Genomic DNA, 12,737 nt, shown 5'->3' on the forward strand with positions numbered 1-12,737 from the left:
TCCTCCTCCTGGACCTGACTCCTCCCAGGCCCCGGGCCCTCAGCTTTTTCTTCATTAGATCTTTGTTATTCTGTTTGACCCCCAAGGAAAGAAGCCTCAGAGCACGGCCCCCTGGGTGGCAGCGAGGACAGCAGTCAGGGGAGGGCCCGTTTGTCCACAGAGCCCCCGCATACGTGCCCGCACCCCCCATAGCCGGCATGCGCCCCCCAGGTCTTGGCGCCCCTCCCCTCCAGTGCCCCAGGGGCCCCCTGAATGCATCATTGCCTCATGATTCTCTGATCTGAGAACTCGTGGTTCCTCTGCTCCTTAAGGGGCACCCGGTTTACCTCTTTTAATTCAGTTATTTAAACATTTATTGAGCATTACTAGTGTGCTAAGTGTAATTTTTACAGAAGGGAAACTGAGGCCCAGAGCAGTGGTGTAACTTGCCCAGAGTCCTGGAGCTAATTAGCGACAGCGTCAGGAGCACACCCGAGGGCTCCCGCCTTCTCGCACTGTACACAGTGGAGCCCTGAGCAGTAACTGAGCGGCAGGGCTGCCAACAGCCCCCTCCTGTCCAGACTCACCTGTTCCACCGAATTACACCCAATGACCCTGTCCTACACCAATTGTTCTCCAGGGAACAGCCGAGGCCAGGCTCCAGGACCTCATCTTTGACTGACAGTGACTCAGGTGGCCCTGTGACCTGAGGCAGAGCTGTTTTCTCTGGTGAACCCATGCTGGCAGCTCTCTCTGACCCCCTCTCCTGCTTGCAGGAGGCCCCAGGACCCACAGGACCTTGGCTTCCCAGTCTGGAATAGAGCCGACTGGGCTGCTTTCCCCCCGAGGGGCTCCGTCTTTTATTAAAGCACAGGGGCAGGGTGTGGCCAGGACCAAGGAGAGGAGGTCACTGCCTGGCTGTGCTGTGGGAGTAAGTGCTTGCCTGGACCGACCCTTTTCTCTCAGGAGGCCAGCCTCAGGCCCCCTCCACCTCGGTCTGTCCCAGCCTGTAGTGGGTCTCCCCTCCCCATCCTGGAGGGCTGCCCCTGGTGATTCCGATGACTGGGAAGGGGTGGAGGTGGGATGGGAACCGTGTCTCCGGGGCCTGTGGCCCCAGCTGGGCGGACAACAGGCCGCAGACACATCCCGATGTTTGGCCTCCTTGCTTCTGCCTCACATCGTCACCCACATTCAATCCCGCCTCAAGTCCTACGAGGGCCTCACTCTCGGGTCGCAATGGCCCGTCCTGCTCCAGCCCCAGCCCCTGCCCAGGAACCCCTCGGGGGTTTCCCTATCTCCCCTGTTCATCTTCCCCGAACACCATCCCCGCTTATCACCCGCGTTTTTCCCGATGGCTGCATTCCCAGGCCCAGAGTTTAACTTGTCAGCCTGGGCTTCAGGGTCCCCTTTCCCACCCACAGTGGTTTATAGTTCTGTCTCCGCCCCCCTCCGTGTCCTCGGTTTCTCCTCAGCGACCCCAGCCCCCCTGCGCTCCCCTCAGCTACTGCCCAGTTTCTCTGCTCCCTCTCAGCTTCTCCTCCGTCCCCTTCAGCTACTCCTGATACAATTCCCAAGTCTTCTGTGTAGTGCCGTGGTTCTCCAAGTGCGGCCCCCAGTCTAGCAGCGTCAGCATGACCTGGGAACTTGCTGGAAAGGCCAATTTCTGATCTCTACCCCAGACCTACTGAGTCAGGAACTCTGGGAGTGGGGTCCGGCGGTCTGTGCTTTTGCAAGCCACCCAGGTGACTGACGCACACTCCGGTTTGGTAACGGCCGGCTTACTCATTCTCCCTAGATTTCCCATCACCAAGCCCTCCGCCCTCTGCTCCGAGAGAGGGCTCGGGCTCAGTCCGGACCATACCTTGTCCAGTTGCTGCAGGGGCTGACTTCTCTGCTTCCCTGGGCGCACTGCGCTCTGAGGAGAGGGAGCAGACCTCTGATGCCCACCCGGGGTCCGTGCTCTGTACTTGGTGTGCCCCAAGGAATTCCGGGAATGCCCTGTCACTGTGCCCCAAGACAAATTCTTCTTTTTTCCGGCAGGCCCCTGTGTCCTAGGTCTAGCGAACTCACTTTCCGAATCTTCTCCAGACCCTTCCTGCTCCCCAGAATGTCCCCACCCCCTGCCTCAGAGGCGCTATTGAGATCTCATTCGCTCTCAGAAAATAGCTGTCCCTGGTTCTCCTTTTCTCCTTTCCAGGCCCTGCTGGGGGGGGGGGGGGGTGGTTGGGCACTGCCTGTTTTCCTGCACCAAGGGCAAGGTCATTCACACCCCGCTGAGTCACGCCTGCAGGGTCCATCCTCCTGCTCCCACTGTCAGCATGGTGACCCTCATCTCTGCCCACCTACCATCTAGCCTCCTCTCCTCTGGGTCAGCTCGGCCACTGCGTCCAGTGAGACAGGTGTGCCATACACGGGGAGGCTGGCCGAGGAGACGAGTGGGGACTAAAATCTAGCCCGCGCTCTGCTCCCCAAGCCGTGAGTGCTGGTTTGGGGTGGCATCGCCCTGGAGGTAAAGGGTGCCTTTTGAGAACTTGCAAGTCCCTGCTCTCTGGGTTAGCAGCAGCCCCGAGTGCACCATCTCTGTCCGCCAGTTTACAGAGCCACCAGCGGCCCTCACTCTGCTACCACCTCCCCATGTGGCCCACGGCAGTCCACCCTTCGCTCCATCCATCCACCCCTGAACAGACGTGAAGGACAAACACAGGCTGGCACGTTCCGCCCGTCCCCACCCTCCACGAAATCAGACGCCCTCCCTTCTACTGGATTCTAGGCTTAAGATTCCGAGGGGGCTCCCCAGCTTCAGCACATGCCCAGGGCTCTTGCCTGCCTCCTTCTCGGCCTCTGACATCCAGCTCCCGGGTACCAGTGTCTGGCCCTGCCACAGGGGTCTGGAGGGAACGGGTCACACCTTGGACTCACTCTCTGGGGGCGGCAGGCAGCCGTTCTGCTCCTTGTCAGCGCCAGCCTCTGCCCCCGCCCCCTCCCCGGCCCCCTCCTCCTCCACCTTCTCATCCAGCCGGCTGGGGATGGACCAGTACAGGTGGGCGTCGAGGCGGGCAGCGGCTTCGGCCAGCTCCCGGGCGCTGCACGAGGGCGTGGGCACCTCAAAGGTCTGGTGGAAGCTGGCATAGTCCACCTCATAGAAGCCATCCTCCAGGGTGAGCACTGACGTGAAGCGGTGGCCCCACAGAACCTCGTCCACGAGGTAGGAACTCCGAGCTTGGCAAGTCATTCCTGGGGGGAGGGGCACGGGTCAGGGGGGATCCCAGCCCCGGGCTTCCCTCTCCTGGCTCTTGATCCGCAACCCGATTCCCACATGGCTCCCTCTTTCCCTCCGCCAGGGCCTCCCACTCCCGCTTTGGGTCCAATCTGTCGTCTCCCCCTTCTCAACTCCTATACCTGCCCAGCTCTCTCTCTTGGGTGTGGGTCCTAACTCAGCCTCCAGCCCATGCTCTCCCCTCTTCTCTGCAGGGGATGCCAATCAGAGAAGCTGAACCTTGAAACTGACCTTAGGGATCATCTAGTCCAACTTCCCTTTCCACACGGGGCTTCCTACTGGCGCATCCCCACGACTGGGCATCGAGCTGGTGCTTATCACCACCTCCTGGGTGGGACACCTCTCATCGGTTGTTCTTAGTAAGAGCTCAGATCTGCCTCCCCAGGATTGCCACCTTTGCTTTTGCTCCCCTGCCTTTTGACACCCATTCGGGAACCTCGGGGCCCGTCGTGTCTTCTCCTCTTCCGGCTGAACATCCCTGGCTCCCTCCACCCTTCTTCAGGTGACCTGGCTTCCAGAAATATTACTTTCTCGACTGCAAACCTGAATGGCCAAGGAGGACCCTTTCAGCACTCTGCGTATGACAAATACCCAGCTGGGGCCTGACCCGCACAGGAGAGGGCTCACCTCCTCTCTCTTCCGGCCATGAGGCTTTAGCTAACGGGGCCCAAGATTACGTTACATAAACATTTTTGGAATCAAGATCACAGTGCTGCAACATTAAGCCTGTGGCCAACTAAAACCCCCAGTTCTTTTTTTCACCAGAGCTCTTCAATGCGGTGCTTACATAAGTGATTTTTTTAAAGCCTAAATGTAGAATTTTATATTTATTCCTTTTAAATGTCATCTTGTTGGGTTTTGGCTCATTATCCTTGCTTTTCAAAAGCATTTTGAATCCTGACTCTCTCACCCAAAATATTGCCATCCTTTCCAACTTGGTCTCTCTAGAAAAGTCAGATGAGCTCCCATCCCTATCTCCACGCCACCCTCCCCAGTCCTCTGCATCCCGGGGCTGTGCCCCGTCCTCCCTGCTGGGCTGGCACACTCACCAGGGCAAGCGATCCTCCTTCTACGCCTGGGTCTGTCCCCCAGCCCATGTCCACCTCAGAACAGGGGAGAATAGAAGCCCGAGCGGTAGCTAACCAGAGACGGGCTCTTGGCACTGTAAGCCCAGCCCTGACATAGGCTGGGGACATGGGTCACGGTGGTGTTCCTCCTGTGAAGGCTGGAATAGGAAGTGTCTAGTGGGGGAAGGGCAGAAGAGGCAGAAGGGACACTGGGAGAGAGGTCTATGAGGAACAGAGGGAGGTGCTGGGGGTACGAGGAGAAGAGGACTAGGTAGGGACCTGTCTGCAAGGACAGCAGCTGTCTTGGGGCTGGCAGGAGAGTGGCAGGGGCTAGAGCGCAAGGGAAGGTCCTGGGTGAGCAGGGGAAGGAGCAGGAGCTAGAAGGAGCATGGGTGGGGTTGGGGGTGGGAGGATGGGGCTAGTGAAGAAGCAGTGGGGAGCACTGGGGCAGAGGGTGGTGAGGCAGAGGCTCGGCAGGAGGGGCCAGGAGACGGGTTTGAGGGCACCAGCCTGGGAAGCCCACAGAGGCCACAGCTCAGGCCACAGCTCACGGCCCTGTGCTCACCTGCTACCCTTCTCTCATCCTCCCGCTTCCAGATGTCAGGCCTCACAGCACCTCATCTGTGCCCCTGCACTGGGCCCTCCCACCTGCTCCTGAACCCTGCACTGGGTGGGCCTGTGTTCCTGACCTCACAGGGGCGTTGAGCGCTCCTTCTGGAAAGGGGCCAGAAATTCTAAGACCCTCTATTTCCTTTGTCAGTGGAAGCTGAGAGCCTTTTGATGGGTGGGGAAACAAAGACGGAAGTGAGACCGGCTGTCAGCCTGCTCCTAAGGTCCAGACTGGCATACTCTGGGCCATGGGGAGAGCCTTGCCACCAAGTTCAGGGGCCTGGACCTCTCCGCAGTGGGAAACCCTCGAACTTACCGTCTTTGCGCTTCTGCAACATCAAACCTTGCAGCGCACTGCCCCGCCCTATCCACTGACCTCCCCGCGACCACGGGCAGCTGTCTTAACCTCTCCTCGGGCAGCCTCCCGTCTGCAAACGAGCACGGAAGTGACCTTCGCTAGGACCAGATGAACCCGGAGGCCCCGTGCGTCGGGGCCGCGCAGCACACGCTAGGTGCGTGTGGGCTCCGGGCCTGTGCAGCTCCCGGTGACCACCCCCCAGGGAACCTCCCCAACCCCCGCCAGCCGCACCCCGCCCCGCCCCCGCCCCTCCGCACCCGTGGCTTCCACCATGCCCTCCAGGATGACCACGATCTCGAAGTCGTCCCTCTCCAGGGCGCGGCGCGACGCCTCCCAGAACGGGCTGGCGGCGTCGATCTCGTGGCTGATGACGAGCGGCGACACGAGGAAGAGGCGGTCGTCGCCCGTGTCGAAGCCCACGCTGAGGTCGGTCTGGTGCAGCGGGATGAACTCGCCCTCCAGCGTCTGGCGCGAGCGGATGAGCTTGGCGCGGATGGAGGCCTCGACGATGTGCGACGAGCGCAGGTCGCCCACGCGGAACATGAGGCAGAGGCGGCCGTCGCGCAGCGACACGACGGCGTGCGACGAGAAGACGAGCGTGGCGGCGCGCTTGTTGGGCTGCGAGATCTTGACGAACATGCAGCCCACCATGAAGGCGTTCACCATGGAGCCCAGGATGGCCTGCAGCAGCAGCAGCGCGATGCCCTCGGGGCACTGGTCGGTGATGACGCGGTGGCCGTAGCCGATGGTGGTCTCCGTCTCGATGGAGAACAGGAAGGCGGCCACGAAGCCGTTGAGGTTGTTGACGCACGGCGTCCACGCCGCGTCGCCCAGGTGCTCCAGGTCGCCGCGGCCGTAGGCCACGAGCCACCAGATGGCGCCGAAGAAGAGCCAGGTGAGCGCGTAGGCGAGCACGAAGAAGAGCAGGCTGAGGCGCCACTGCAGGTCGGCCAGCGTGGTGAACAGGTCGGTCAGGTAGCGGCCCGGCTCGCGCACGTTGCCCTGCTGCACGTTGCAGCGGCCGTCCTTCTCCACGTAGCGCTGGCGGCCGCGGCGGCGCGGGGGCTCGCGGCCCGGGGAGCGGGGCGCACCGGCGCGCGCCATGGCGGCGGCCGCAGGGGGCCTGCGGGACCGGAGCGCGCGGCGCCGTCAGGCTCGCGGGACCGCGCGGCTCGGGGGTGCAGCCCCCCACCCCCGCCCCGGCCGCCTGCGACCGCCGCCCCCACGCCTCCCCGCCGCTGCCCGCGCCCCGCTCCGCAGCCTGCAGCCCGCGGACACGGCCCCCCGCCCCCGCGCCCCCGCGCGCGCCCTGGCTGCGGCCTGCGCGGGCCCCGGACCCGCTCCGCCGAACTTCACCGTGACCCCCGCGCGCGCTCCTCTCCCTTCCTGCCGGCGCCCCGCGCGCGCTCAGCCCCCTCGCACCGCTGCCTGCCCTCCCGCAGCCCGCGGAGAAGACGCGCGGGGGGCGGAAAGGCAGCGCGACCTCTCCAGCCGCAGGGGCTGAACAGCCCCGTCCGAGGACGTGCCCACTCCGAGTCCTCCCGGAGCACTAGACCCCTCCCGCTCATCGCTGCTGGGTGTCTGCCCCCCGGCCCCTGGGTTCTTTCCCCTCGCGGAGGCAGCCTGGAAGGGGGTTGGGAGGGCGGCAAGAGAGGGGGCCCAGGCGGACAGCCCGGGCGCGCAAAGTTCAGCCGGAGTTAGGCTCGTATCCCCGGGGAGTCTCCTGTTCCTCCTGAGCCCTCTTCCACCAGATCCGGCGAAGCACTAAGCCCCCACAGTTATCGCTCCACTCCCTCCGGTTTTTTGCCGGCAGCCTCCCACTCCTCACTGACTACCCTAAGCACAGCCCCCACCCCCAGCCATCTGCCCCGGAGCTCACGTTCCAAGGGAAGCCCACCTGAGTTTGCTTCAAATTCTTCCCCCGGAGGAGCGATCTGAGCTGCAGCGTACCCTGGGGGAGGGGTCCAGAGCCCCTCCCTAGACCCCAGACCCCTATAAGGAAAGGTTTAGAAGAAGGACTTGGTTCTCTCCAGCCTTCCCTTCTTCCTGGGGGTTGTTTTGTCCTCCCACTGCAGGGAAACCTGGGTTGGCTGGGGTGGGGGAGGGTGGGGTGGATGGGAGGAATGTGACAAGGACCACAGATGGCCTGGATGCTTGACCAGGTCCTGGGGAGACACCGCCTGGATATGCAACTCCAAACCCAGGTCTCCAGAATTCAAGTTCTGGAATGAGGTGCTCTGCAGCGAGACCTTGGGAAGCCGTGTGTGTGTGTGTGTGTGTGTGTGTGTGTGTGTGTGTGTGTACTAGGTAGAGGGCAGGAGGAAAACCCAAAAAAGATAGCTTGGTGCTTAGGGACGCCCCCCCCCCACATTTATGTTGCAAGAGGAGTCAGGGGACACCGGGTCCAATGAAGATTAGGGTCTTCTCCTCCCCCCAAAAGTGGGCTTCCCTTGCCCTCCCTGCAGCCAGGGATGTCCTCTAGAAGTTCTCTCTATGCACACGGACTGTTCGGAGACCCCGAGTCATGCAGAGAAGTCCCTGCGTCCCACTTACCCTACTGTCAGCCCCAGGTGGGCTTCCAGATGTTTTCCCGGGGTCTTAGGTAATCTGACCCCCAATCCGCCTGCTTAGACAGATCTGTCTTCCCAGGGGTGGGAGGAACCCCACAGTCTGATCACTGCCAGATCTGTCTTGCTCTCCATCGCCCCAGGCATCTAGGTGGGCCTTAGTTTGATCGTGTCCCCTCCCGTCTTCCTGAGTGGAGGCCGCATGTTTCTCAGTGGGGACGTAAACGTGTGAACTAGCCTTGATTTCGGCACCTTCCCTCCGAAGATCCCTGTTCCCCCAGCCTGCTCCTTCTTAGTTCTTGTGCATGCTGTGAGCCCTCTCCGGAAGACCCCAGTGCCACATTTTCCTGGATCGCCCTTTCTCCCCCTAGGGAGTGCTGGCCAGGAAGAGGGTTTATTTTGTGGGAGGGGATCTGGTGAAAACTCCCTCAGGAACAAGCTGTTCCCAAGCCCCCATTTGCCTTGGATTTAGGGGCCCAAACCCAAGTCCCCCGCAACTCAACTCACAGCGTGTGGAGAGGAGAGTAGCCAGCAGCAGAGACCCCTGGGGCGTAGCGTCCATGCCCCTGACACCACCCCTTCCCCGGCCCCCGTGGAGGGTGGGAGCCACAGACACCGTTGTTTCTCCTACATGCAGCGGCAGCTCTGACTAGGACCTGCTATCTGTGTCATCCCCACTTCCCAGGCTCCCCTGCTCCTCTTTTGTTTCCACAGCAACCAGTCTGGGGACAGCTCTGGAGCATCCCCCTCCCCTCCCTGGTCCTGGGTACCACTGGAGGCTGAGCCACACGCCATAGCTATTTTTAGCCCAAGTCCCTCCTCCTGGACAACTCAGAGCTCGCCTCCTCACCCCCTCAGGAAAAAAAGAAAAGAAAAGAAAAGCTGGCATGCTCTTCCCTAAGAGGCTTCTTGCTCTGAGAAAATACGGGCCGATGTGTTTGGGAATAAGGCCTTTGGTCTCCCGGGGATTCGGAGGGCCCCCTGGGAGCTGGCAGCTCATGACCTCCAGCAGGGGCCTCTGGGTGGGAGCTCTTCTCTCCAGCAGGCACCATCCTGTCTCCAATTTTTGAAGAGGGCGCCCTGATCGAGAAGGAGGTAGCTAGAGAGGAAAAAGATTCACCTGAGGAAGGGAGGTGGGGTCAAGTGTTCTAATCTTTGTCACTGATTTGTAATGTGACCCAAAGGATTGGCTTCGCTTCCTTGAACCACAGCTGTTCTGTTTTTCACAGGGCAAGCACACGTGCAAATATCCCCTTTCAGCCTGCTTCCCTGGGCGTGCAGATCAAACAAGGCAATAGAAATAGAAGGGCTTTAAAGTGTATTTTGTTAACAGTGAAAAGTCTAGAAACAACCCAAACTTCCGACGGAGAGAAGAGCCCAGGTTAGGGCTTAAAACCGTTCATCCTACAAACTTCCGTGCAGGCCAAGGCCTGGGCAGTGTGCTGGGTGGGGGGTGGTTACAGAAATGACTTGGTCTCTGCACACCTGGAGCTCACGGTCCAGCGGGGGGACAAAGACGCACAGACACGTCACAGTAACATCACTGCCGGTCATTCATCGAGCGGTGGCTGTGGACTAGAGGACTCATCTGATAGCCCACACAGGGACCCCACGAGCTGGGTCTGATCTTCTCCATTTACAGATGAGAAGCTGAAACAGAGAAAGACGATTTGCCAGATGTCACAGAGGCAGAGACGGTGGTTAGACTCACCCCAGTGTGTCGCTGCCAGACCGCGGGCTCGTCACAAAACCACGGGACCTTGGGAAAGCAATAGCTGTGATGTGGGGACATAATCAGCTGCTATGTTCACATATGAAAATGTGCGCGGAAACACAGTCTTGCAGGAAAAAGCAGCACGTACAAACATTCTTGTAAGTTGATCATCACCACAGAAATAGGTGTCAGGACCCTGATAAAAATCAGAGCAGAATTTGGAGAAATACGAATATTTCAGTGCTCATTTTCCCCAGGGAAATCATTAAAAGCAGAGAGTGGTATACAAACGGCCGTTGTTATGACTGGTACTATCATACCCAACATACTGATGTGTTCTTCTCCAGATTCCTTTAAGTTGGAATAAGAAGATAGGAGCCAGAGGAGAAGGGAGATGTTGAAATGGACACTAGAGGATTAGAAGCTGCTGGAATGATCTGCTAAGTTGGAAAAGGTAGTTCTGTGTAATATAATCTCAGGAGGCAGTGATCTGGGTTCAAGTCTCAACTCCGTCCACTGCTAGCTGGGTGACTCTGAGCAGGTTGCTTAACCTCTCTGAACAGTTTCTTCATCCAAGAAATGAAAATAGCTCTATTGTCCATCTCCTGGGCATTGTCCTGAGGCTTGCATGAGGCAATTCCTGGCACCCTAGAAGTACTCAGTAAGTGCCAGCTGGATCTTCCTTCTCCTCCTTGTTACCCTCATCCCAGGCATCCCCTGAGATTCCCCACCCACCCTGGGCTGCCTTCCTCTGCTCTGGTGCCACCTAGTGAGACCTGCAGAGGGCACTCCTGGTCCACTGCCCTCCTCTCCCCAGCACTCTTGCCCATGTTTCTTGTTCCAAGTGGAAATACCAAGTTTTCAGCCCAAGATTGGCATCGGGAGGGCTGTTAAAGTCCCAGTCACCATCCCCGTCTCCTGGGTCTAGCCCTGTCACCTGAGCCTTGGGACTGCAAGCCTGCCCTTCTCTGTCCTGCCAAGCGGCTGCTCATGTTGGTTCTGCTGTGCCAGGAGCTCAGAGAGAGGAAACCAGACCCCTGGGCAAAAGCTCATTTGCATAGAACTGGCCCCATTTCTTGAGGGGGGCGGTGATGGGGCTGGCAGGGCATTCAGAGGGTGCCTGGCAGGCCCCTGCCTCATTCTGGCTGACCACCAGCCCGCCTCTGATTTACCCACCCCTGCAGGTCCTGGGACTTTACCCGGCCTCTATCTTCAGTCCCTTATCACTGAACTTGAATAGAGGGAGGGGAAAGAAAGTTTTCTTAGGTTCCAGGGTACAGAAAAATAGGCAAGATCCCAGCTTTCAGTTTTGTGACAGAGCAAGCAACTTTACAAGGAATTAGTAAAACATGTCAGTTTGGAACTTGAGAATGTTGAGGGTGGGAGGGCCACAGCTGGAGCCACATCGGTGGTCCATAAGGAACCTTGTTACCAAGCAGAAAAAGGAGCCGGCTCTGGGCAGGTTCATTCCTTATGGCATGTAGCTTGGAGAGCAAGTGGTACTTTGGAGCAAAAATAAAAATAAAAAGGGGAATCCCTCTAGCGGGCACAACTTTGAGCCAGGGTGTAAGGATTGGCAAGGTAGATGCAGTTCAGTTCTCAACTTGCCCCCTCCGTGAGTGCCTTTGTGCAGTCCACAAACCATGCAGCTGTACGTGGGAGCCCGGGGACTAACCAATCTGGGAAGGTTTCCTTGAGCGAGATCATGAGCCTTCTCTGGTAAAATCTTGGAGGTGGGAGAGGAAGTATGATGGGAAAACAGGAGATGGTTGAGGATATGGGTTTAATGGAACAGGGGAGGCCCATCTGGCAGAAACTATAATAATTTCCACAACTTCGAGGGAGTCTGGGCCCTAGAAGAGTCAGAGCTGAAAGAGGATGTGGTTGAAGCAGTGGCTGCAGCTGGAGGTTAGAGAGACATGGAGAGAAGCTGAGCTCAGCACCAGGACAGGTGGGACCCTACTGGGCCCCTGAGTCTGAGGCACTTTTTGGCCCTTTGGCTCTTTCCAGCACAGCTGGAGGATCAGAGCCTTTTCATATACAGGTCTGTCTTGCTTGATGGGATCGGGTGCCAGATGAGCAGGATTTAAAAGTCATGGCATTCGGAGGTGGTCTAGAATTAGACCAAGTGAGGTCTCTCCAAGTGAGACTCTCCAAGTCTCTCTCCAAGTGAGGGATGGGCCCCAAGAGAGCAGACAGGACTAGAAGACCCAGGCATCCCAGCTCCTGGTCCCTGGTTGTTTCTTTATTCCCTGTTGCCTTCCCGCTGCCACAGTGTTTTGGGTATTAATGGAATTTTTATCCATTGGCCCCCACTGGAAAGATACTGGAGGAACCACCTCGTTAAAGAACTTCTAGGAAGAGTCCTTTAGTAATGAGAGCACGTAAGTTGTGTCTCGGAAGTTGAGTTTATGAATACTGCACTTGCAGAGGGTATGTATATCTAAGCAGTCCCTTCGTGACTGGGGCGACGGAGCTCAGTCCCTCTCTCGCAGCTCTCCTCCGTGGTCTGAGTCGTCCCGCAACGAGGTGCCCACTACTCGTGGAAATTGTTGAGCTAAAATGTTGCTCGGAATCCCATAGTAAACACTGGATAGAGTCATCTCTACTCTTTCCAGAACAAGGTCAGAGAAAACATGAAGCCAAAGTTGGAAGGAGTGAGTCCAAAAGAAGCAATTGAGAATGAGAAAGACACCATTTGCTAAGCTGACGGAAGAGGAGAGGTCTTCAGAGAGAGATGGTTCCCCTGACTGCCATTTAGAGGTGACCCAGAACAGGTCCTCGCTGCACCGGTATGGCGTGGGTCCCAGGAGACCATCTTACATGGTGGGCAGGGACTTCACAACCCTGGCCGATTTGTCACACTAACCTGTGCCCATGTCGACAATTCAGATTCTATTTAACACACGAAGATTCACTCTAGCTTTACCCTGAGACAAGCCTTGGAGTCAAACACATATGGATTCGAGTTCCAGAACTGACATCTTCTAGCTACGTTACCATAGGCAAGTCACCCAGCCTCTCAGAAGCTGGCTTTCTCACCTCAGGTAATACATCTATCTCGTGTGGTAAACACTCACAGATGTCCCAAGTCCTTTGCCATTGGTTCCCTACTGGCTTCCTAGTGACTATCTCAGAACTTCTTTTTAATTTTTTTTTATACATG

General features: G+C 58.2%; 1 protein-coding gene across 2 annotated transcripts; it reads right to left on the reverse strand.

Annotated features, from left to right (window-relative positions):
* Positions 1-277: 277 nt before the first annotated feature.
* On the reverse strand, positions 278-8,585 carry KCNJ9 (potassium inwardly rectifying channel subfamily J member 9). 2 transcript variants are annotated; one of them, XM_047703877.1, is made up of 4 exons: positions 8,365-8,585; positions 7,188-7,282; positions 5,548-6,413; positions 278-3,213 (listed from the first exon to the last, which is right to left on the reverse strand). In XM_047703877.1, the coding sequence occupies exons 3-4, from the start codon at positions 6,392-6,394 to the stop codon at positions 2,882-2,884; spliced, it is 1,179 nt and encodes a 392-aa protein (XP_047559833.1). In that variant the 5' UTR covers positions 6,395-6,413; positions 7,188-7,282; positions 8,365-8,585; the 3' UTR covers positions 278-2,881. The 2 variants fall into 2 exon arrangements, with proteins under 2 accessions (XP_047559833.1, XP_047559832.1); XM_047703876.1 differs by lacking the exon at positions 7,188-7,282.
* Positions 8,586-12,737: the final 4,152 nt, after the last annotated feature.

Source organism: Lutra lutra, chromosome 15, assembly GCF_902655055.1.
Source record: "Lutra lutra chromosome 15, mLutLut1.2, whole genome shotgun sequence".
NCBI lineage: Eukaryota > Metazoa > Chordata > Mammalia > Carnivora > Mustelidae > Lutra > Lutra lutra.

Coding starts and splice junctions, on each gene's coding strand:
- KCNJ9 (XM_047703876.1), bottom strand. CDS start 6,394: ATGGCGCGCGCCGGTGCGCCCCGCTCCCCGGGCCGCGAGCCCCCGCGC. Junction 3,214..5,547: donor GGGCATGGTGGAAGCCACGG/GTGCGGAGGGGC, acceptor CCCTCCCCCCAG/GAATGACTTGCCAAGCTCGG.